The sequence below is a fragment of the Erythrolamprus reginae genome, chromosome 7, assembly GCF_031021105.1.
Source record: "Erythrolamprus reginae isolate rEryReg1 chromosome 7, rEryReg1.hap1, whole genome shotgun sequence".
Lineage (NCBI taxonomy): Eukaryota > Metazoa > Chordata > Lepidosauria > Squamata > Dipsadidae > Erythrolamprus > Erythrolamprus reginae.
The window spans coordinates 56,026,583-56,053,204 of record NC_091956.1 but is presented as its reverse complement, the minus strand read 5'-3'; the positions used below and the strand labels follow the sequence as shown (position 1 = coordinate 56,053,204).

General features: G+C 39.6%; 1 protein-coding gene across 3 annotated transcripts in view; it reads right to left on the bottom strand.

The window, feature by feature from the left end:
* Positions 1 to 26,622, bottom strand: part of MTUS1 (microtubule associated scaffold protein 1) — a 121,695-nt gene that overhangs the window by 66,501 nt on the left and 28,572 nt on the right. For all 3 annotated transcript variants that reach the window (XM_070757619.1, XM_070757621.1, XM_070757620.1), the window contains exons 2-3: positions 24,257 to 26,307; positions 22,123 to 22,303 (exon numbers count right to left, since the gene is read on the bottom strand). In XM_070757619.1, the coding sequence (XP_070613720.1) occupies positions 22,123 to 22,303; positions 24,257 to 26,179 (2,104 nt within the window). In that variant the 5' untranslated portion in view covers positions 26,180 to 26,307. The remainder of the gene's footprint in view (positions 1 to 22,122; positions 22,304 to 24,256; positions 26,308 to 26,622) is intronic.

Genomic DNA, 26,622 nt, shown 5'->3' with positions numbered 1-26,622 from the left:
GGACAGATGAAATGGCTGCCAGATGACGCCGGAGGGTGCTGGTGGAAAGTCCTTTATGGAAGCCTTGCATAAGGAAGGAAATAATTCTGTGTATGGGGATGCACAGAGGGGAGAGACCTTCCTGTAGACACCACTGGTGAAACTTGGACCACGTGTGGTCGTAGATTCGATTGGTCGAACCCCTTCTGGCCTTTAAAATGACCTCCACTGAATCGGGGTCATGACCACGCAGTTCTAAATCTCTCCTGATAACAGGCGGTGAGGTGGAACCACTCCGGGTCTGGATGGAAAGAGGCCCCCTGCCGCAGCATATCCCCCGAAACGGGGAGTCGCCAAGGGTCCTGGACGGACAGCTGTTGGAGATCCGCGAACCAGGGCCGTCGGGGCCAATGGGGGGCGATTACGATTACTCGGGCCCTCTCGGTGAGGACCTTGTGAATCACGTCCGGGAGGATTGGAATTGGAGGAAATGCGTAGAGTAGGCCTGGAGGCCATGGACTCCGGAGGGCATTGATTGCTTCCGCTCCCGGGGATGGAAATCTGGAATAGAAGCGAGGGAGTTGGGCGTTCGCATTGGTCGCGAAGAGATCCAGAATTGGTAGGCCGAATCTGAGGGTGATTTGATGGAACAGGTCTTGATGGAGGTTCCACTCTCCTGGGTCTATCGTTGCTCGGGATAGCCAATCCGCCTGGACGTTGAGACTCCCCGAGATGTGATCGGCTAGGAGCGACTGGAGATGTTTTTCCGCCCAAAGGCCCAACTTGAGGGCCTCCCTCATGAGAGCCTTGGATCTCGTGCCCCCCTGTCTGCAGATATGGCTTTTTGTGGCAATGTTGTCGGTGAGAATGAGAACGTGCCGGTTGGGAATGCGAGGAGAGAAATGCTTCAGAGCCAGGGAAACGGCTCTTAACTCTAGCCAATTGATTGGCCTGGAAGCTTCCTCCGGGGACCACGTGCCCTGGGCTATCATCCCCTGGGCGTGGGCGCCCCATCCCGATAGACTGGCATCTGTGGTGATGACAAATTGATCCGGGCACCTGAACGGGGATCCTCTGTCCATGGCCGGAGACTTCCACCACTTGAAGGATCTGCGAACACTCAGTGGGATGACAATGCGTCGATTTGAGTTGCTGTGCCCCGATCTCTGAAAAGGCAACAGGAGCCACTGGAGTTCCCTAGCATGAAGGCGAGCCCAGGGAATGATGCCTATGCATGACACCATCTTCCCCAAAAGGGAAGATAGAGTAGCTATGGATACTGAAGAATTAGATAAAATGTTAGAAATTAACTCCACTATACTGAGTTTTCTCTCGGGAGAGAGAAAAACCTGGGAGGATTTTGAATCAATAATGGATCCCAGGTGAGAAATGGATGTGGAAGGTTGGAGGTGACTTTTATCAAAGTTGATGGAAAATCCATGGTCCTGGAGGACTGACATGGTGACAGAAAGGTCTGTTTTCACTCTCTCTAGGGAGTTCCCATGAATCAAAATATCATCAAGATAACATAAAATGTGGATGGGAGACGCCCGGATATAGGCCGCCAGGGACCCCAAGAGCTTTGTAAAGACCCGAGGGGCCGAGGAAAGGCCAAATGGCATCGCCCTATACTGGAAATGCCTGCCTTGAAAGGAAAAACGTAAAAATTTTCTGTGGCATTTGGCTATAGGAATGTGAAGGTAGGCCTCAGTGAGGTCTAAGGAGACCATGAAATCTCCCGAGTGAATGGCGGCCAAAATAGAAGACAAGGAGTGCATCTTAAACTTCCTATATTTGATGAATAGGTTTAGTTTCTTTAAATCCAAAATGGCTCTCCAACCTCCGGAGGACTTTGGAACCATAAATAGGATGGAGTAAAAACCTAGGCCCTTCTGACCGGAAGGGACCGGTTGAATGGCTCTGATGGACAATAGATGAGAAATGGCCTCCTCCATACGGTTACAATCTGAGGATGACCTGGGAGAAGGGCAGGAAATAAAACGTTTAGGGGGAGGAGAAATAAATTCTAAAAGAAGGCCTGTTTGAACTGTGTCAATGACCCAAGGGTCCTTGGAGGTGAGACGCCAATTAGAGGCGAAATGAGCTAGGCGACCCCCTATGGGAATGGAGGTAAGATTACCATCTAGGTTTTTTTGAAGCCCTGTTAGAGGAAGCTCCCCTTTGGAAGCGAAACCCTCTACCCCTGGAGTTCCTACCTTGGGAACGAAAGCGGGGGGAATACTGACCTGGAGATCTCTGATAGGAAGCCGCTTGATCTTGCTGGCGCCCTGGGCGACGAAAGGACTGCGTTTTGGTAGCCTTTTTCGTGGTTGGACCCAAAACCTTCTTCTTGTCCGTGGTCTCCGTGAGGAGTGGATCCAGAAGATCACCGAAGAGAAGGTCGCGCTTTAAGGGGCCCTGGGATAACTGCCACTTTTGGCGAACTCCCGCTTGCCAAGGGCGAATCCATAGGAGTCTTCTTGCCGTTGTAGAAGCTGCAATAGACTTAGCAGAAAATCTAGTAGATTGCAAGGTGGCATCAGCCACGTACTGGGCAGCTGCAAAGACCTTGTTGAAGTCTTGTTGACCTCTCAAGTCATCGGGAGGAATGTGCTGTTGAAGTTGGCGAAGCCACAGCAGCATGGCTCTGGAGAAAAAGGAGGCCGCTGCAGAACTTTTAATGGCCCAGGAATCAGCGGTGAATCCTCTTTTGAGCATTTGCTCGATGCGCTTGTCCTCTGGGCGGAGGACTTCCTCCGCCTCGCCTGGCACAGCCGCTGCCGAGTGAAGAATCTTGACAGGTTCATCTGGTTTGGGAAAGGATAGAAGCTCTTCATAGGAAGAGGAGAGTTTATACAACTTTCTGTCCTTGGTGGAGGGATTAAGGCCAGAGGCTGGAAAATCCCACTGTTTGAGTAAGGCATCTTTAAACAATTTAGGCATAGGAATTACCTCGTTATCCTCCTGTTCCTCTGTGAAGTAAGGTAAATTCTCCTCCGGGGGATCAGTGGAAGTGGAGGCTTGTTTCTCCTGGGCCGCTAATCCCGTAGAAATTCTAGCTTTGAGGAGGAGAGATTTGAATAATTGAGAAGGAAAAATAGTAATTGGAGGAGGGACCTTTATTTGGGATTCCTCATCATCTGATAAGCCCTGAAAAGGGTCCTCATCCTCCTCTACATCCTCATATTCATCCTGGGAGGATTCTGAATCATCCTGAATAGGAGCTCTGACCGCTGGGGAGGAACCCAAAGGGCGGGAGGGACGAGAAGGAGGAAGAGGTAAGGGAAGCTCATTGATGGTGGAGAGTTTGGCATCAATGGCTTTGGACAACACAGCAAAAATAGATTGGAACTCAGGAGGTAAACTGGAAATATCAGCAGAAATGGCAGAAGAATCCCTAAAGGCCTGGGAGGATCCTGGCTGGGGGGAATCTTCAATAATATCTGGTTCCTCTGGACCTATGCCCCATAGGTTAGGTTGGGGTCTGTCTAGGTTTGGCTCATCCAGAGATAACACAGGGACCCCAGAAGGAGGCAGACTAGAGGCCTCTGGTGGGTCTTGACTACTGATTACTTGGGCCTGCACTTTCAAACGTTTTGCTGATTTGTCATGGATTTTTTGTAGGGCTAGGTCCCTTCTCTTCTCGGCCCTGGTGACCTTGGTCGAGGGGCGGGCCCCTGGAGAAGAGGAGGAAGAGGCCTGGGGGATACTAGTAATCTCATCGCCTGTAGGCCTGGCCTCTCTGGGACCTTTAGTTGTGCCTCTCTTGGGAAAAGTAGCCATAGTCTGACAATTAACAGAAGACAAGGCTGAGCCAATAACTGAATAATAAGGAGAAGAATTTCAAGGACTTCCCAAGAGGAATGGATCCTGCTTCGAGGCCTCGAAGCTGCTGAAACTTGAGGACAATCTGGGCAAACCCAGAGTTCGTGCCCCCAAATCCAGCGGGGCCAGCCTCCCTAAACTTTATAATTAAGTAAACCAAGGCACTCTGGTTGGAGGCTTAGCCGGTGGAGAATTTAGCCTGGGACCCCCAAGGCCCGCTCCGGGATCCACGCGGTGGACTGAGGCCTACGCGGCTGGCAGGAGGCCAACACGAGAGGCCTAGATTTAAAAAAGGGGCGCGAAGGCCTTCGCGCCGAAAAAATCGCTCCGTAGAATTTCTTAAAGGAAAAGCGATCGACTAAGTCCAGGAGACTGGAAGGCGTCTCACTCCGCAGGAGGTATTTCTTAAGCCCTTAAATATTTGTATACAATAAATAATCAATAATTCAATAGATAAATACTTGCACCAGGACCTCCAGGCCAAAGGATTAGAAGAATCCACAAGCGGCCGCAGGAATCGTAACCGGCAAAACCGCCGGGGGAAAACGAAACCGCAACTTCTCCCAAGGAAAAAAGCCGAGCCGCTTTTTGTCTTTTTTTCTTTTAAACGGCTGGCGCAATTAGTGCAAGTAAATAAATAAAGACAATAAATCTTACTACTTTTTGAAGGAAAGATCGAAGGGAAGGTGTTAGAATGTTGAACGAGCTATCACAATACAACCGCAGGATATGCGAACTGAGCGAATTCTGGGGAAGGGGCGGATCCGGCAAGCTTTTTTAATACTAGGCTCAGTTCCACCGGATTGGACATGAGCAACCATGTGACTGCTGGACCCGCTCCTTCAGTACGGAGAATACAGGTTTATCTTTAAGATATATCTTGCTACATGGACAAGAATATTATTGATTTCATGGCTATTTAGTTGGACGGGCTACTTGATCAAATGATATCCCAATGATTCTAAATATAACCCTTTTTCATCTCACTCATTATAGCCAACAACAAAGAAGAATTCTATAAGCTACAGTTCTACATCTGGATTCCCTGTACCTGTTTCCCTCCATAGTTTTTTTCCCCCTCAGTGAAGTACAAAGGCTGTCAAAGACTTCCAAATGTGGTGAATTGCAACCATAGTCATCCTATGTGGTCAAGAGCTATGCTGGCTGGGGTGGGCTATGGGAGACATACTGTATCTGAACAGATTTGAAAGACATCTTTTTCAGGAAGAATGGTCTAGGACTCTATTCCATTTGTTATATAAATTAAACACAGTAGAGTATTAACTTTTTGTACAACCTTCTTTGCTGAAAGATGGTCAGGAATGATTTCTTCTTTCACTAAGCAACATCAATTAGACGTTGCTAATTGCAGACATTCATCTATTCCAGTGATGGCAAACCTTTTTTCCCTTGAGTGCCAAAAGAGCATGTGTGCGCAGTATCACGCATGCATGAATGCCCACACCCATAATTCAATGCCTGGGGAGGGCGAAAACACCTTCCTCCACCCACTGGAGGCCCTCTGGAGGCCAGAAATGGCTTGTTTCCCAACTTCTGGTGGGCCCACTAGGCTTGTGTTTCATCCTCCCCAGGCTCCAAAGGCTTCCCTGGAGCCTGGGGAGGGTAAAAACACCATCTTCAATCCCCCCAGAGGCTCTCTGGAAGCCAAAAATCATCTGGCTGGCACACGCATGCACATTGGAGCTGAGCTAGGCCAATGGCTCACGTGCCAACAAATATGGCTTCTCGTGCCACCTTTGGCACCCGTGCCATAGGTTCACCATCACCGATCTATTCCCATGAGACAATTAACTGAAGGAATTATACCATTCTTTGACTGAACATTTCCAGTAAATTTCAGCTACCTGAAGAAATTTAAGCCAGACGCTAAAGGGCTCATCTGACAGGGAATATTTAGCATCTCAAACTTAAGTGATCAGTTACTACAAAAGTGGGAAAATATTTTACTGCTATTCATAGTTCCCTCTAAGCTGAGCAGTGAGCAATCGTTCACTTAAAAATCATCATCAACTCAGAGTTTTCCAAACCTGCCCAGAAGCCGAGAGGGAAAGAGTGAGAGGGAAGGAGAGAGAGAGGAAGAGAGGAAGAGAGAGAAACAGATAGAAAAAAGAAAGGAAGAAAAAGAGAAAGAAAAAGAATGGGAGTAAGGAAGAGAGAAAGAAAATCAAAATCTAGTTTGAAACTAGCTCAACTATTTAAGTGGCATTTTGATATTGATAGAGTTGCCCTATTATGAGCTCACTGTTATAGACACACAGTACAGTATTTTATTTTGAAATTATCTGAAGCAAAACAGGGTGGGGTTTTTTATTTGTTTGTTTGTTTGTTTGTTTACGTATTTATTTATTTATTTATTTATTTATTATTTCTATGCCGCCCAGTCCCAAAGGGACTGCCGCTCAGACACTATACTTTTCCGCCCACCCCCCCAAAAAATTAGAGGGAACACTGCTGCTATTACTCTCCTCAACACCAGGTGGTATTATAAGATAGTAACTTGGAAGGCAAAGTTTTGCTCTTTTACTGATGTCCTACTTCCACTGGTTAATGTAATGCAACTAAAAGTTTCTTAAATAAATTGGCATCAATTTAGCGAAGACTATGCTAATTGTCTGAATAATTAGTAAAAAATGCAGATGGGCTGCCTTGTTAAAAGCAGACCACATGGTCATTATTTATTTTACTTATTTAAAGCATGTTTATTTCAACAGTCAATCGCTTCCAGTTTTATTATGCCCAGCCTCAACTGTGCACTGACTGTATTTTACTATTTTGCACCTTTATTGATATATACTATGTCCAGAGTCACAAACTGTAAATCAGGCAGATTAACAAATTCTTTAATAACATTTCCTATCCTCAAGGTCATATTCTAAAATACACAAAATCATGAAAAAAGGCAAAGAGAAAGGATGGGGAAAAATGATGACGTAGTTGGTTTGGTTGCCCAGATAGAAATATACATATACTGTGGTACCTCTACCTAAGAATGACTCTACTTATGAACTTTTCTATATAAGAACCGGGTGTTGAAGATTTTTTTGCCTCTTCTCAAGAACCATTTTCCACTCACAAACCAAGCCTCCAAAACTGTAACTGGAAAAAGCTGGGAAAAGCCTCTGTGAGGCCTCTCTAGGAATCTCCTGGGAGAAAACAGGGCCGGAAAAGGCAGGGAAAAACCTCTGTGAGGCTTATCTAGGAATCTCCTGGGAGGAAACAGAGCCTCCACTCTCTCTGTGGTTTCCCCAATTGCACGCATTACTTGCTTTTACATTAATTCCTATGGGGAAAAATGAGAGACCGGGCGAAATAACGCCCGGCCAAAAGTTGCCAATGGCGGGAATCAACTCGACTCTGCCCATCAGCTGAGGCGATTCCTGCAGTAGCGCGGGAACACCCCAGAGCAACCAATGACCGCTCGGGCATTCTGGGAAAGCCAGGGGCGAGGCGTGTGCCCTTTATCAGGGCTTGCTTGCCCTCCCTGCTTCTCTTGCCCCCAAGCTCGCCACAAAACGGTTTATATATATATAAACACCCTTATCCTGAACAAAGGGTACAGAGGTTAACAAATCTGAGATTTCCTTCAAGCAGAGAAGGATGGGATCTGATGCTTTTATTGCCGGGAAAAAGTGAGAAGCTTATTATCTCATTCCACTAAATTCCATCCCTCCCCCCACAAAGGAGCGGCAGTAACAAGCAGCATCATGGCTTTAAAAATGTCTTTGTACATCAGTGTATCCTAAAAAATACTCTTTTATTCTCCCTGTGCTTCAAAAATCAGTGTGACACAGAAAGAATTTCACTTTTCCAAGCATGCTCTAACAGAAGCAAAGTGAATATTTGCCAGAGAAAACATGGTAAAGGCATTTTTGGGATCCAGATTCTACAGCACAGATTAAGATAGGTTCTCAATAGATCTGAATGCTTTCATGAAGTTTCTTGATGAGCAGAAATGACCTCTAGTGGAAAAAGATATATCATTTAATTATTAGCCAATATTCAGTTGCCGGGAAATTTGTTATTTTCTCCTTTTTTATTATCTTATATTATAAATGGATATTGGATTGTTTTAATGACCTTTATGTAATATTAAAAAACTATTGACATTGTTATTTTATTTATATTATTTAGAGATAGATCACAGACAATAGTTTCACAGGATCTATTACTCCCTGAAACTATTGTCTGTGATCTATCCCTAAATACCACAATTTGCTTCTTACTCTGCTACAGAGCTCCTGATTATGATATCGCACATGCAAACAAATTATCAGCACTACTAAGGTGGGCTACCCACTGCCCACACCCCATCATCTTCCTTGGTGACCTCAACCTACCACACATTAACTGGACATTAAATGAATGTAGCACGGAACCTATCCACTCTACTATATATAACACAGTCAACAGTCTGGGACTTGACCAACTAGTAAGTGACAATACTAGATTAGATAACTGTCTGGGTCTCATCGTCTGCAACAGCAACAGTACAATATATGACTTACAAATAAAAGAACCTTTTTCCAACAGTGACCACAGCATGATATATTTCAGTCTCAACCTAAGCCACACCAGGATCCACCCAAATAATGCGAACTCCGAAATTCAACTTCAAAAAAGCGAACTATTCAAAAAAGCGAACTCATTGATGCCCATCTTTCAACCTTAAACTGGCTAACTTTATTCTCTAACTGCAACTCTATGGATGACCTCTACAACACATTCTTGCTTGAGATGAAAATAATCATCAGACTTTACGTACTATTTGCATCTGCCTCAACCAAGAAAAATAACCTCCCCATCTCAATAAGAAAATTACAATAAAAAAAATCTCTGGCGTAAAAACAAAAAAGGACAAGTAGTAAACTTCAAAAGCTGTTATAAAAGCATATGCAAACAAATAGAAGCAGAATGTCTCAAACAAGAGGAAAACCTTCTACACACCAAATCCAATCGTGCCTTCTACAACTTTGTCAACAACAAAGTCAAGGACTCTAGACCTATCCCACCTGTCAAAGGACCCAACAACAAAGAATACCACGATGATTCATCCAAAGCTAACCTTATCAATTCATTCTTCGGCTCTGTCTTTGTCAACAGCAACGGCTTATCTCCCAAATTCATCACTCGCACCTCAAACTCTCTCAATGACCTAACCCAAATTGACTTCACTGAAGACCGAGTTGAAAAAGCATTATGTGACCTTAAACCTTCCCTATCAGTAGGACCAGATTGTCTACGTGCTTACTTCCTAAAAAAGCTCTCTTCTGCTATAGCTGGACCACTAAACATAATTTTTGAAAAATCCTTCAGTACCAGCACACTTCCTAAGATATGGTCAAAAGCAATGGTCATCCCTGTCTTCAAAAAAAGGAGACCCCTACAGACCAATATCACTATTCTGCATCCCATGTAAAGTTATGGAATCAATTATAAACCAATCAGTCACTCTCCACCTAGAAACTAATAATCTGCTCTCTAACAAACAATTTGGATTCAGAAAAAAACTATCCTGCAACCTGCAGCTCCTTTACTGCAAAATCATATGGACAACTCATCTTGATCAAGGAAAATCTATAGATGCAATTTATATTGACTTCTCCAAAACCTTTGATTCAGTGGTTCATGACAAACTACTTTAAAAACTCAAATTCTATGGCATCTCAGGATCCTTCCACAGCTGGATTACTGCATTCCTGTCTAACAGGCAACAAGTGGTCAAAATAGGAAGCTCCATATCCACACCTGTCCCTGTTAAAAGCGGTGTCCCCCAAGGTAGCGTACTGGGACCTACACTATTCATTCTCTACATCAATGACCTTTGCAATCTCATCACAAGCAACTGTGTTCTTTTTGCAGACGATGTAAAACTCTTCAACACCACTGATAACACAATTACTCTACAAAAAGACCTAGACTCAGTTTCTGACTGGTTCAACAAATCTCACACTACTTACCAGAGCTTACAAAACTTTCACCAGACCCATCCTCGAATACAGCTCATCTGTTTGGAACCCATATCACATCTCAGACATTAACACTCTTGAAAATATTCAAAGATACTTCACAAGAAAAGCCCTTCATTCCTCCACTCAAAACAGAAAGCTTAGAACTACAACGCCTTAAACATGATCTAAGTATTGCCCACAAGATTATATGCTGCAATGTCCTGCCTGTCAAAGACTACTTCAGCTTCAACCACAACAACACAAGAGCACACAACAGATTCAAGCTTAATATTAACCGCTCCAAACTTGACTGTAAAAAATATGATTTTAGTAATTGGGTTGTCAAAGCGTGGAACTCATTACCAGACTCTGTAGTATCATCCCTTAACCCCCAACATTTTACCCTTGGACTATCCACGGTTGACCTCTCCAGATTCCTAAGAGGTCAGTAGGGGTCGTACATAAGCTTAGTAGAGTGCCGTCCGTCCCCTGTCCTATAGTCTATCCTATATCTTGTATTTCTTCTCTACTATATCCTCTATAACCTTCATTGAGTATTATTGTGTATTGGACAAAATAAATAAATAAATAAAATACATAAATTTCATTAATTTATTATGTAGCAATAGAAAAAGTATTTTATCAATATTAATTGTAATTTAGGATGTCAATATCTGATTTTTTTTTCAGAGTTGAGTTTAATATTAAGAATAAAAGTATACTGAAGAGTGCATAAAAGTATTTATTATATGATAAAATTAAATTCTTGAGCTGATTATCGTGTTAAGGACTCCACTGTGTTCAATCTGTCTGTTTTTCCACAGACACAACACACAGAAACAAATTTATCAAGAATTAAAATTCCAAGAAAAAGAGGGAAGAAAAAAATATAACCATTTGGCTTCTAATGTTCCCTTTTTGTATACCTCAGCTAATGGAAATCTATTTTGAATCATCAGAATTGAAAGATTTACAATAAACTCACTAAAGGAACATTTACATGTATTCCTAACATGAACTGTATTGGGACCATTAGATACGTGCATGATATTTCACATTAAATTCTCTTTCCCTTCTATTTCAAACTTAAAGTTGTGTCTTTAAAAGCAAGTTTTATATCACCATAAATTGCATAGGATTGGTTTGTTTCTTCTTCTCATATACTTTGACAGACTACAATCCTATTTCTAGGATCTTGTTAAGACTCAATTTACACTGACCCTTCCTGCTACACTCCATCTGCAACTTGATACAGACATGTTTCATATTTCTGGCTTGCAAGCACGTGATAGTAAACTCAATGTATCCCCTTGCTGGTAGGATATGCACAGCAGAACGTTGGCTTACAAGGCAATCTCTAGATTAAAAATCCCAAAATGCATAGAACAACATGAAAAAATTTGACCTATTGGACATAACCTGCTCAAACTGACTAGTTCTGTTCTTACACTGAGCAAAGAATGTTTAATGCTGCATTATTACGAAGAGAATCTGGTCCATACTTTTTTAAAAAATAAAAAAAGCATTATGTGAAACTCTCAGTTGATTCCATCAACAAAAAATATTAGAACTCAAAATCAATGAACCTATTTGGCAATGACCCTTACATGGGGTAGAATGTGACTTAGAATGTAAAGGAAGTAAATAGTAAAAAGCACAAATTGATAGATGAAGAAAAAGGAAGAAAAATAGGTATGTTGTGTATGTCTGTAAAACTAAGAAAAAAAGAGAAGAAACACAATAGATCTGAATCAAGATTACTTGTCATGAAATGTGCATCTGCAGGAGAAAAAGGGAAACAACACAGAGCTTCTTCTAACATTCAGGAACTGCATAGTCCCGAGCTGGATGCAGATGGGAAGAAGAGGTGCAGGGTAGCCACCTCCTATCCCTCAGGATATATACCCTGTTTCCCCGAAAATAAGACGTACCCCGAAAGTAAGGCATGTCAGAGGTTTTGCAGAATTTGCTAATATAAGGCACCCCCCGAAAATAAGGCATAGTCAAGTTTACATACAGTACCATTCAAAGCTGTTCATAGCGGTACCGTAATAATGTGGCGTCCCCTGCTGGCCCCTTCCATCGCTTTGTACCGTCCAGTACAGCAGACACAGTCTGCTGCTGTCTCACCACCATTACAGTCTCCACTACAGTACGTAGACTGTAGTTCCTCTGGTGGCCGGAAGCTGCAATAGTGGGAGTATACTGTTGTACCATATAAGTGCCGTCGTTTGTGTGTGTAGGTGCCATACTGACAGGTACCGTACCGTAATCAGTGTACCGTACGGTACACTTTCTTTGGGGGTGTCAGCTTTTCTGCCTGTGAATTTGTCTTATTTGAGAGATATAAGCCCCCCCCCCCCTGAAAATAAGACGTAGCACAACTTTTGGAGCAAAAATTAATATAAGACAGTGTCTTATTTCTGGGGAAACACGGTAGTATTTAGTACAGTGATGCCAACCCTTTTTCTTCTTGCATGCCAAAAATGGGAATTCTTTTTCTTCACCTCCGGAGTGTGAAAAACAGTCCAATGGGCAAACCAGAAGTCCATTTTTTCAAACTTCTGGTTCGTCTGTTGGGCCATTTTTTGCACTCCAGAGGCTTCAGGTAAGCCTCCTGAAGTCTCCAGAGGGTGAAAACGGCCTTCCCCAAGTCCAAAAATCAGCTAGCCAGTGCATGCGCACTGGAGCTGACATAGGGCAATGCCTCACGTGCCCTCAGATATGGCTCTGCATGGCACCTTTGGTACACAGGCCATAGGTTCGCAATCACAGATCTAGTAGGTTAGAAGATTATAGCTTGAGTTTGGCAAGATTCTATACATTATAAACAATAAACGATTGGACTCAACTGGGTTTTACTGTCCCATCTCTGGGCTTCGACCAGACATCGCCTAATATCATGAAATGGAATTGATGATCAAATCCAAGGAGGCGAGAGTGTACACTGAATTATGAATTAAAAGTTATGTAACAAAGTATGAATTGATACTATCTAGTCTATTGTAACCTAGATGAAAGCAGGAACCAACAGGTTGGTGACAGTTGTATGATATTTATTTATTTATTAGATTTGTATGTCGGCCCTCTCCGAAGACTCGAAGCGGCTCACAACAATAAAAGTACAAATCCAATTTATTAAAACAATTTAAAAACCCTTAATATAAAAAGAAATCACACATCTCATATAAACCATACATAAAACATTATGATAAAAGTTATGATAAAAGAACAAGTAGAAATGAATTTGGAGGGAAAATTCACAAATTCATTTCTACTTGTTCTTTTATCATAATTTTTATCATAATGCAATATAATGTAACTGGAGAAAAAAAACCAAATAAATATTTGGTAAGCTGCCAGGAATAGCTAAATGTAGAAAAGAAAAGAAAAATAGCAATTGGGCTAGTGAGAGATTCAAGAACGATTGAGAATTACAACTGCTTGGGAAACATCTGCTTAAAAAATCATTTTGATTAACTATGTAGTTAAGCATAAGTATATTCGCATGTAAAGATGGAAAATAAATAAAAATATGGTTTTTATGATGAAAGAATTAGTGAAGAAAACCAGTGATAAGAGGACCAGATTTTTTGTTATTTATTTGTTTTATTTTGTCAAGAGTGTATATGATTACAGACAAAGTATAAACATGATTGTGAATACATAAAATCTATAAGCATGGTTAGGAGTGAGATGATTACAAATACATGTGGACATTAGGACAGGGATGGTAGGCACGCTGGTGTGCTTATGCGCACCCCTTAGGAATGGGCTACGGTCAACAGTAGATAGTCTAAGGTTAAAGTTTTGGGGGTTTGGGGAAGAAACTACAGAGTCAGGTAAAGTATTCCAGGCATTGACCACTCTGTTGCTGAAGTTATATTTTTTGCAATCAAGTTTGGAGTGGTTTACATTACATTTGTATCTATTGTGTGCTCATGTATTGTTGTGTTGACAGTCAGTAGGACATTGTATTAGATAATTTTGTGCTACACTATAGGTCAGATTGAAGGCCCAAAATTTCAAACCTGGTGGCATAAGGTATTTTTCAGAGAACAGAGGAGTGAAGGATTCTTCTCAAGAAATCTCTGTGGAAATTCTCAGTTGTATTAATGTCCAATATGTAGTGTGGATTCCAGACAGATTAGCTGTATTCAAGAATTGATCTAGCAAATGTTTTATATGCTTTGGTTAAAAGTAAAATATTACCAGCGAAGAAGCTATGCAAGATTAGGTTAACCACTTTTAAATGCCTTTTTGGCAATGCTGTTACAGTGGGCTCTGACATTTAATCATTAGAGAAGAATACTCCAAGGTCTTTAACTGAGTAAGGATAGTCAACAAGGCTATGATTATCAAGTTTCTATTTTGTGTTCTGATTATTCTTGCCCATGTGTAAGACTGACCATTTGTTGATTGAGATTTGCAGTGACATTTGACCATTCTGACACATAGTAAAGGTCTTTTTAAGGATAGCAGCACTGTTGGTGGTGCTGAATAACTTTACATCATCTGTGAAGAGGATGCAGTTGCTTTTAACATGATAGCACAGGCCATTTATGTAAAATATAAAGAGAGTTGGCCCTAAAATGCTTCCTTGTGGGGACACTGCCGTTAACAGGTACAGGGTTTGATATTGTGCGTTTCCTATTGTGACCATTTGTTGCCTGTTTGACAGGAACATAGTTATCCATTTATACAGGAATGCAGAGATGCATAAGTTTTTAGTTTTAGAAGTAGTTTGTCATCTACTACTGAGTCAAAGGCTTTACAGAAGTCTATGTAAATTGTATCTATTGGTTATATTGGTATTTCATATACAGTATTGGTATCAGGAGTGAATCTTTGGGAATGAATGGAGATGGAAGAAAAGGATAAGGAAAAAGTTAAAACAGAAATGACTGCAGGAAGCAAAATTAGAAGTCCTGTATAAGAGAGTATTGGAAGATAAACTTACTACTCGGAATGGCATAAGCAGATGTGTCTACAGGGTATTGTTAACAAAGAGTCAAGATGACAGCCATGACTATGTCAGCCAAATCTCTGCCCCTCTTTTACGTGCATTGAGGCAAGAAAGAGGATGTAGAACCAACTTAAATGTAGTGAAAATAATTTCAAAACAGAATGCAATAAAAGTATGCCAAATTATACCAACGGGATGTAAGAAAATGATGCATTGTGGAATGGTGAAAAAATAAAGGTTATCCTTGGCTGTCTCAGACAGGGAAAGTATGTTGCAGACACCATCAGTTAAAGTAGTCCAACTGATGGAGACTAGGAAGCCTCTGCCATTGCCCCTGCCCTATGGAACATTTGTCCCCTGAAGGTAAAAGAGGCTCCCATTCTTCTGAGTTAGGGCATGGTTCTGTCATCTGATGTAGGACATTTATGGAGCATACAGCTCCGGGATTAGTCAGTCTCCTACAAGCCCTCCATTCACCATTTAAATAATTTTAATCTTTTGCCACCTCTTAATTTTTTAACAAAACTTATATATTTTAATATTTTATTGTGTACTCCCAGAATCCCTCTATGAGAGGAATAAACAGAATGGAAATGTGAAATAAAATTGTTAAAATGTGGGTGCAGTTTATTTATAGAGTGGCTGTGTAACTAGCTTAATGTGTGTGAAGACTAAAACTATGCCTGACAATTGGAAGAATTTTGCTATTGTTCAGTTAATCCACAAGGGAAGGGAACTAGATTGAATACAAAAGCTACAAAGGGATTAGCTTGTATTTCAGGGAAAAATTGTACTTGAAATGGTGTGAAAGATTACAAAGAACAAAATCTGGGTCATTCAATATTGTTGTTTGTGCTGGGCAGTGGGCATGTACATAATATTTTTGCTATATAAAAGAAAAAGACGTGTACGTGTGTGTGTGTGTGTGTGTGTATGTATGTATGTATATATATCATACCTGTACCCATGAAAATTCAAGACACTTATATATATGTATGTATGTATGTATGTGTATGTATATGTATATGTATATGTATATATATTTGTTTTCGTAGATTTTCACGGGTATATGTATGTAGATTGTTCTGAGTTCGGGTTTTGCCCCGTGTAATATTTTGAGTGTCTATGCGACGTTTCGGTGAAATCACATTCACCATCATCATCACATGTTTATATATATATATATATATATATTCGTAGATTTCCATGGGGACAGGTATGTAGGTCTTGGAATATTTGGGTTTCTTCCCATATAGGTTTCAGAGAATCCTGGCTATGTTTCAATAAGGTCTCTGAATCCTCCCACCCTGAAGATGACGTGTGGGACCTCGTCAAAATGTCACCGGGATTCTTTGAAACCTACATGGGAAGATTTTTTGCCTCTTCTTAAGAACCCTAGCCCGGAAAATTTTCCCAAGAAATTTGAGAGCGGCATGAAGGCCTGCCCAGTTTCCTGCCATTCCTCCTTTAATCCCGGCCATCTCGGGCTTTTCTGGGGTGCCAGAGGAACCTTTCAATGGTGCTTAAGAAGGTTTTGGCAGTCCAGAGTGAACAAAGCATTTTCCTTTCTCTGGGTGCTTGGAGAGGGAATAAACCTCTGCCAGCGCCCAAAGAAAAGAAATGCTCCCTTTGCTCTGGGCAGCAACTGTCCTTCTCCTCTTCTTCCTCCTCCTCCCACCCAAATTCCGAGCTTTTCTTTCTTTCCTAATGGGTTTGCATGCATTATTTGCTTTTACATTGATTCCTATGAGAAAAATTGCTTCTACTTACAAACGTTTCTATTTAAGAACCTGGTCATGGAACAAATTAAGTTCTTAAGTAGAGGTACCACTCAGGGCCGCCATCAGGAATTTTGGGGCCCCATACAGCCTAAGTGTCTGGGCCCCCCCACCATTTAAAAACTATTTTAAGTCGCCGAGCCATTCCATCCCCGGGGATCATTTCCCGCTTCACGCCAAGCGAGGCGGTCCCATAGGCCAGTGTTTCCCAACCTTGGCAACTTGAAGATATCTGGACTTCAACGCTGGCTGGGGAATTCTGGGAGTTGAAGTCCAGATATCTTCAAGTTGTCAAGGTTGGGAAGCACTGCCATAGGCTATTTCAGGAACTGGGTTAAGCCGATTGTGTGGACTCATCCAGGAGAAAGAAAGAAGCGGGAGCGGCGAGGGAAAGAAAGAGCCTCCTGGCATCGGTCAAGTGGAGCATGGCTTATTTACGACTCCTTGGCACTTCTCCCTTCTTGGAAGAGGCCTTGTTGACAAAACCATGTGCGAGGGGAGAGGGGAGGGGGATCCCACACCTGGCAGCCACCAGCGAGGAGCTGGAAAGGACGAGGGGAGAGAAAAAGCAGGGTACCAGCAGTCGGGCGGGTGTCTTGAGGGGGCACTCCCATCTGGAAGGAAGGGAAGAAAGGCGAGGGCGAGCTATGAAGGAAGGAAGGAGGAAGGAAGGAAGGAATGGTAAAAGGGGCAATCAAGAGAGGAATGGGTGAATGAATGGACGGAGGGTGGGAAGGAAGGAAGGAAAGAGGGAAGGGACAGGAACAGAGGAAGGGTGCAAAGAAAGCAAGGAAAGGTGTGAAAGGGGAGAGTAAGAGAGGAAGGAGTGAAAGAAGGGAGTGAGGGAGGAAAGAAGGGAGGAAGGAGAAGGAAAGCAAGAAATGGCGGCTCTGGTACCACTGTATATGATTTAGATAAAGTATATAACAAACTGAATTGTGTGATGGATAAAAGAATCTCTTTTCTCACCACTGAATTTCACTTTGTTAGATAGGATCCAGTTTTCAAGTTGGTTGAGATCCTTCAGTATCTTACGCTTATTTTCTGGAGTGTTGGCTATTTTAAATAATTTTAAAACGGTGTCTGCAAATTTGATGAGCTCCCTTTCTACTCTCTAGTTTAAATCATTGATGAAGATATTGAAGAGTACTGGGCATGTTAACATGTTACTAGGCCTGGAATGTTAGCTATTTCTCAGAAAAGAAAAGAAAATCATAAACCACATGCTTCTGAATACTTCTGTACAAGTTCCCCTTAAAAAAAGAGTTTTGAAAAACAGAAGGCAATATATAAAGCATTATAAAAAGTATGTTTTCCAGTATAAAAGTTGGAAAAATATAGCCTGGAGGGTAAACTTAAACTAGCAATACTTTTTTTTCCTTTCCTTTAATTTATGTCTTAATTTTATTGTCTTACTACAATATAATTTATGTTCTGTGCACAATACCTTCTTTTAGGGAGTGTTAACCAGCTTGGCTAGTGAAAGGTTACTATATCAACAAATGCTTAAAACTTTTAGTTGAACTACTAAAGCATATTAATATGGATATAACTTACTTTGAACAGAAAAATCAACCCCAGAGAAAGATTGAAGGCACTGTTTTATTCTGGCTGAAATGGTGCGTCCCCAGATTTTGGAGTAAAAAGAAAAAAAACCTAAAGAACATGTCATGTCTAGCTTTAAGCAGCAACAGAAGCCAAACTCTTTAGCTATTATGAAGTTGGGGGGGGGGATGCCTGTGCTATCATCAAATGCCAGTGGATATGTTTAGATTTAATTCCTCTCAGTTTATTCTATAAATAATGAATCATAACTAAAAATCTTATTTTCTGTCAGCAATGCAGAACATGATAACCACATACCATGTATGCACTAGATAATAATTTCAAAACAAATGATAATTCAGAATGCAAAATAGCCAACTTGCTAGTGGACAGCAGCCAGACTCCTAGCTAACACTCTAATCTCTCAGGGGTGAACTGTTTAGATATCTGCCATAATATAAAGGCTAGCTTGAAGTTTGGTTTTAGCCGTTCCTCAACAACAAGCAGTCTGCACAGTATCTGCAACCATTTTTCCATGTTAATTTTTAGCTATGGATGGAATGCACCATATTGGCTCACACTGCCTCATGCCTTTTGGCTTGAAATCTGCAGCCTTTTAACCATTAGCAAGCTGTATCTGAGTACCACTGTGAGGGAAAAGAAATATTTGTTTAGCCCCTATGCCTGAAATTATACTAAAAAAATCAAGCCCTGAATACAAAGCTGCATAACTGAGAGCTTGAACTTTCATCCACTCTTCTATTAGTATTAAAAGGAGAGGTAGGTAATTCTCAACTTACAGCAGTTCATCTAATTACTGTTCAAAGTTACAACCACAGGGAAAAAATTGACTTATGACCAATTTTCAGTTACGACCTTTGTAGCATCACCATGGCCATGTGATCAAAATTTAGATGCTTAGCAACTTTTTCATATTTGTGACTGTTGCTGCATCATCTGTTGCGATCTTCTGACAATCAAAGTCAATGGGGATGCCAGATTCACTTAACAACAGGGTTACTAACTTATCAATTGCAGTGTTTCACTTAACAACTGAGATAAGAAATGTCATAAAATGGAGTGAAACTGACAACACATCTTACTTAACAACATAAATTTGGGGCTCAATTATGGTCGTAAATTGAGGACTGCCGGTATTTCAAGTCCTTGGATAAGTTTTGTATCAAAGAGCTCTATAACTGTGAATGGGTCTCTCTCTTTTCCAAGAATTATCGTATTTACTAAACAAGTTTTATATTAAGCCTTGGCCAACCGGATGCTTTCTCCTATCTACCGATCTTTTTTTCCGCAGAATGCCTAAGGAAGGCAGCAGGTTATGGAAAATTGCTCTGACTTATCTCTGCTGCTAAATGAAGGCATTTGCTCAATTTTATTATATTCCATTTATTTTTGATATATCTAAAATTATGGAGAAAACTTTTTTGTCTTAATAATATTAAGCCTTCATAGTAATATCAGAGTTATTTAAATCTCCTTCATCTATTAATACAAGTCCAAGATTTCTCTCTCGATGTAAGCAACGTCTTAGACTAGTAGTTCTCAATCTGGTGGTCGGGACCCTTTTGGGGGTTGAATGACCTTTTCACAGAGGTCACCCATGGTTTTAGGAACCAGAGCTTCTGTTATGGAGCCTTGGAACATGATTTTACAATCTAACCAATCAGATGTTTATAGTGGGGGTGTTCCTCTGGCTTTCCTGCCAATCAGCTTAAAGCTCTGATGGAAAAAATGGCGCTAGACTTATGGTTGGAGGTCACCGCACCATGAGGAACTGCATTAAGGGGTCGCGGCATTAGAAAGGTTGAGAACCACTGTCTTAAATTGTAGCCATTATTACAATAACAATGTTTGCCTATAGCTATAGAAACTGGCTTTGAAATTGGAAATAATGGAATTATCCCTTATCTGTAAATCACATAAGAAGTCCTTTAATAAGATAGATTTAGAAAGCATCCATAGAGATGAACTTGCACAATCAGTGCCACTGAAAATGCCTACTGCTTACTTCTGCAGTTCTCAAAAGTGTCAAACACGACTAGACAAATTGAAAGTAAGTGTCTAACAAAATCTACAAGATTAAGGGAGAAATTTATATAATAGCTATGATCAGCTTGAAATACCATGAAGAATGATGCACATACCATTGTCTCAAATAAGAGCCAGTCTAAAAGATAACCCAGTTCAAACTTCGAAACTCATTGCTACAAACTCCACAAAACAAAACATCATACATATTACATCTACTTTTAAGATCACTAAAGTATATTTCTTTCGTCTTAAAAAGAGGTGATATGAAATCAGATGGAGCACATAAATGGTGTTTTTTAAATAGTGTATAAAAAGCTAAGGTTACAGTTTACTTTTTTTCCACTTTCTATGCTTACCTCCCACTAAGCCATTTTTATGAATAGGAGAATTAAATTGGCTACTTAAAGATTTTACACCAAAGCTCAGGGTAGGAAAACAAACAGAGACAGCATGTCTGAACATGAAAGAGAGGCACATAGTGAGGCACATTGTTTTGGACTGCTTCCCATTTTATAGAGGGTGGGAAAGCCAGACAAATTAAAACAGGTTTTTCTAGATAACAAGTCATTAGCATACTTTTAAAATGATGACATGTTTTCAAAGTTGTGCTTTTCATGTCTAGGCCAACCATCTAGTTAATGGGGAGAAAACTAGGGAGGGAAAAAATAGCAATTTGTGAACTAATACAAAACTTTTATATTGAGTTATTCAGAATTTTAATTTTTACAGAATCAAGAATTGGTAGATAAGTTAATCACTGATTCTACTTCAAAGATACAATGGCCCAAAGTACTGAAGGATTACTTTGTGTGCTTTAAATTTGAGCATATCTTTTATGATAGTCTTCCCACAAGATTGTCCTGGCTCAGACTTCAAACACCCACCAAAATTATGAAGTACCATCTTGACATGCAGGGGTAGTCTGTTGTTCATATCTGCAGGGAAGCCAGTTTCAAACTATTTTCTCAGTAGAGATCATCAGCTGGAATTTACTATTACTTCCCAGCTTGATCTCACCCCCTAGTGATCAATGTTTGTTGTTATTATCAAATGAGGAAAAACACACAATATAATTAAACATACATGCCAATCAGGACAGTCGACATCAACCTCCCTACTAGGTTACTTTCAGAGAAATTTTGAATTACAGATCTCCAAATACTATTGATCATGATAATTGAGAGTTGCTGGTTTACAAAAAAAAAAAAAAAAAAATCCAAATGATATATGTTTAGTAAAGATGTACCTTAATTTCTACACTTAAATAAATTATTTTCTACTGCCAGACTTTCAATAACATTTCTATTACTTGCCCCCACAATAAATATTAAATCTCCTGAACAATATACCTTCATAGGAAACAAATTACTCCACAGGTATGTACACATTTAACATGAGTTTTAATTCAACTCTTTAAAAATAGAACCCTAGATTTTCCCAGCAGGGTATAAATGGAGAGGATTTAATTTAATCCCTTTCTCAGGTAGCGTGCAAATATCAGAACAACTGGCTTTAGAAGGGGACAGTTCTATTGGTTCCAAGGTAATCAACTGTAACAATGCAACTTTGATTTTTCAGACAGAAAGTTAAAACTTCCAATCTCTTTATTCGAACAGTAAAAGCAAGACAAATCAACTGCAGATGGCTGACATAAATGGCAGGATTTGGTCTAGAGTGCTTCCATGTTTTCCACCCCCTATTCTCTGACCTAATCTGGAATCATATCCTAGTTGAAACAACACAGTAAACTCAACTGTAACAGGATATGTCAGGCTCATTCTGACAGTGATTAAAAATATAATGGCTTAGTACAATGCAATATTATAGAATTTATATCCAAACATTTCAGACTATACACAATTGTAATTAGATCATTGATTTAGGATGCGGTGTTTAGGAAAAAGACTGACAATTCAATTAATTTTTAGTGAATATATATTTTTCAAACTTATATTAATTGAAACACTAACACTGTCATAGTGTCAGAATAATAGACAAAAATGTTTCTTACCAGAGTTTGATGATAACATGCGTCTTTGAGGAGATGAAAGTTTGGTCGCATGAGTATTTTTATTATCACTTCCTCTCTTATGAGGGAATATAATTTTAGATGGTGGTACCTTCCTTACAGAAGCAGGAGTGCCTTTAGGAAAACCTTGACCTTGTGTAGTGTCTGTTTTAGACAAAGAAACCTGCATGATTTAATACCATATGTAAAAAAACAAAGAGATGGGGAGAATAATTGTAGAGAAACATGTATATTCTTGCTCTCATAATGCAGAGCACAAAGTAACTATAGCTAATGAAGCATCGTTCAGTTGATTATATGCAGAGGTGGGCTGCTAAAGTGGTGACATGTGCTCGCCCCTGTGGCTCTGAGTGCTAGCGGAGTCCAGCGCAATTCTGCTACCTCATCGTTCCACCTTAGCAGCCCACCTCTGATTATATGTGCTAGTAAGGTCTGCTTCAAATTTTGCACACTATACATACATACTTTTTGTTAATAATAATAAATAATAATAATAATAATAATAATTTATTAGATTTGTATGCCGCCCCTCTCCGTACATGGTAGCTATCCATGTACGTATTCTTGATCAAGCAGAGAAGGCAATAGTCGTAAGATTGCAGCACTATTTCTGGCACTTAATTGTGTGTGCTTAGAGTATGTAAAAATAATTGTCTGTTGCTACAAAATCATTGAATGTTGTAGTTAATGCTTTGTGGTAAGCATCAGGATTTTTACCTGACATGGCACAAGTGTCCCCAAATATTATTTGAGTGAAACAACAACATGAAATTTCAGCTATGGACCACAAAAATATTGCAACTCAGCATTCAGAGCAGAATCATTGGGTGCTGGGGTAACCCCTGATAGAAACCTAAATTGTTAATATGCATATGTTTAAAATGTTATTAAATGCCAATATTACGTTTGAAATGTTAGCACTAAATCATTTTTATACCAATATTTAAGACAGACTCACCCACATACTTTTAAACTAGTGTCAGTATGTTTGCTGGAAGCTTGCTAAAAATTCTCATTACAAAACGTAAGTGGCTGCATATTAACCAAATTGTTGGTTTGGGTTTGATAATGCCAGATTATTTACACATTTGTTTTTTGTTTCAGTGAAAAAGAATTTGCAAAATATGAAATGGTAGTAATTAATGCTGAAGTGAAAGTTAGGAAGTGTTATTTTGAAGCATTGCAACACCGCAATGTTGTATTAATTGCATTCTTAAAACAACCTACATTAAACCATAGACAGATTACAATAAGATTAGGTGATTAGATTAGATTTAATTTGTAAACAAACTAGCTCTTTTGTATTAGACTTGTAGATGCTGGACATGTCAGATCTTTAATAAGATGTAACTTTACAGTATAAGGCTCAATAAAAAAGGTAAAAGGCTCTGCTTCAAGGAAAACATGCCGACTAGTCTGTGAGTTTTGTGTTAGCATTTCTTCTCAGGATTTAAAGTAGTAACAGATAGCAGCTAATCATAACTACTAAGTTACAAACTAACATTGCATGGTAAACATGTGAAAAAGTACTGATCAACAACACATCTCATTTTTAAAAATATCCAGTGGAAAACAGAATTTTTATTTTTTATAAAATAAATTCTATAATTTTTTTATAAATTTGGAAAGCTAGTATGATCCTTTTACTGACAATGAGGGAAAATGAACTGGTGATTCCTAGGTTTGTTAACTATAATGGAGTAAATATGGAAAGTTGGGAAATATATAACGGAGCTTTAAAGAGAGAAATAATAAAAATTGAGTAACTCCTATAAGGAAAAATTTGCAACTGCTTTTTAAACTCTTTCTCTCTTTATTTGATTCTAGTACTTTAATCTTTTTTACATGTTTGTTCTTGTTTCTCTTAACTATGTAAAGCCATTGAATAAAAATATGTATTAAAAAACCTAAATCAGCATTAGCCATGTTTATAATAAATACTATTTAGGGGAAAATATAATTTTCTACTTTCTGCCTTTAAAATCAAGGTGTCAACCCTCATAACCTCAGAAATAAAATGGTTTTTGGTTCAGGAACATGCAACCAGTAAAAAACATGGTTTGAAGATCAGATTAAGAATACATACATACAGTATATAACACACAAATAAACTTACCGGACTAAACTGAACTAGTCCATGGCCATTGTTTGTAACCTCTTGAGTAGATGTCTCGTTTGGAATCCTCGTACAGTCATTTGAATGCTTGTTTTCTAGCGCTCTCTGATTCATCCTTGGACTGTGAGTAGCTGCCAAAGTTTCTGCATTATTCATTCCTTCACTTAGTGACCCACCATCATTCTGGGAGCTCATTAAAGCCATAGGAAAGCATGATGGACTAAGATGCTTTGCTTTCTCAACCTGATCCACATTCTGCTTGAACAGTGTTTTTGGAATCTTCTGAGATACATTTTCAGAATAAGTTGTAGCATGCACACCTTGGCTAGGAAGCTGTTTATTAAAATGTTGTTTATGAGTCTTATTCATAGGTGTTTCTGCTTTGGTGCCTTTATCCAAATCCTTCTTTTTCCTCAATGCTGCAAACAAAAAAGATGGTTGCTTTGGTGAGGAGGACAAGGAAGAGGAGGAAGCAGTAGATAGTTGCGGAGATCTTGGACTTATTTTTAGATCAGCAGCATCCTTACATTGTGACACAGACCTGGAGACTACTTTTGGCTTAATGTTTTTAAAATTTGGTTTTGGAAAACTCACAATTTCTGCTTTCCTGGCTTTGGTTATAGTAGCTGTAAAAGAAGATCTCCTTGTTGATTTTACTACAATTTGTTCAGGATTATTTTTAAGTGAAGGACTTCTGGAGTGATCTTTTACCAAGGGGGTATTCTTTCCAGGTTTAGACCCATCACCAGGATCTTCTGGCATAGAAACTACAGTAAAAGTTGCACCTTTTGACCCCACATTAGGAGAAGTCAAGGTATGTTCGTTGGCTGGGGAGTTATAAACAAAGAAAGTTGCTTGACAGTTCTGCTCAGACAGAGCAACTCTTTCTGATTTTGGTGTATCATTTTGTATTTGCTCAGATATTTCATTAGATCCTTTCAACAAGGCCTCGTTTTCTTTGAAAAGATTCTGGATTTTGGTCATGTGCACTTCGTCTTCACAAAATTCCTGTTCAGAATGTTCGTCAAAGCTTTCAATGGCTAAATGGCAAGCACCATACAGGTGATCCTCTATACTTGCTCCAGCCATCCATTTACTTTCATCTTGTTCAGGAGTGCTATGCATATATTTCTTATGCTCGTCTTTGTGCATATCAGACAGCCCTAGTCCTGATAATTGCTTATCGTAAGAACCAGCATTCTGCTGTCCTTGCTTTTCAAGCTGTTCACTATTCTGTGAAACTAAATCAATATAATTGGTAAACTTGTCATCTGCCGTTGAAAGGGAAATAGATTGCGCATTTGAATTGATGAAAATGTCTAGGTTAGGAGTATCAGAGTGTTCAAAGGTGAACGTTTCACCAAATTTTCTAGGACAGACTTCTTCCTCATAACATTTAGCTATTGCATCGCCCAAATTTATCATTAAAGGTTCATTTGTGTTAGCATCTTCCTGTTCTATTTGGGCACTTCCTAATTCATGTTGGATAGTGCTCCTTTCCGTAGAGGCCAGGGGCATTGAATTCATGAGATCTGTCTGGCAATAAGACACTGATTTCCTAGTACTACAACTCTGAAAAGGTTCCTTTGCAAGGCTTTCTTTGCCACAGTTCTCTGAAGCTAGGAAAGTCTGATTCATGGGATCCATGTAAAATTGATCCTTTGAAAAAGAATACTTCAGGTCTGAAGTCCCCATGCAAATATAATCACTGACAACTTTCTGCAAGTCTTGCTCTTGAATGCATGGACTTGAAGCAATGGTTTTGAGCTCAGTTGTATCTTCTTGTTCTACTCCTTGGTGAGGATGACTAACAGTGCTTCCATTCAAAGATTTAATAGTGTTACTCACACATCTGTTGCCATTTTCATCCCTGTTAATTAAAGGTGACGGCAAGAATTTTTCCTCTACGTTCTCCACATTCATTTTTTATTATTTCTGTCCTGTCACTCTGGTAATCTGTAAAATTGTCTTGGTTTTATTTTTAAGAAGCTCCTCTTCACTTTAATTCATTTTTCATAACGGTAGGATTCCCAATTAAATTCTGTTCTGATCTACAATTGGATAAATTGAAAAATTAGGTCAAATTATAATCTGTTCTACAAACTGGAATGTGATTCAGGGATAGGGTATGTATTATACTAAGCACACATTTCTGAATATACTTAGCACATGCAAAAAAACCTAATTAGTTTTAGACCTCAGCACAGAATTTATTGAACAATATCTCATTTTTATTATTTTCTCATTGGGAATTATACTCAAAAGAAGCTGTTTATAACCAAAATGTATGCAATTTTCAGACAATTATATTTTTGAAAGAAAATAGTTTGATATAATTTTTGATGGGATACAATTTTTGATGGGAA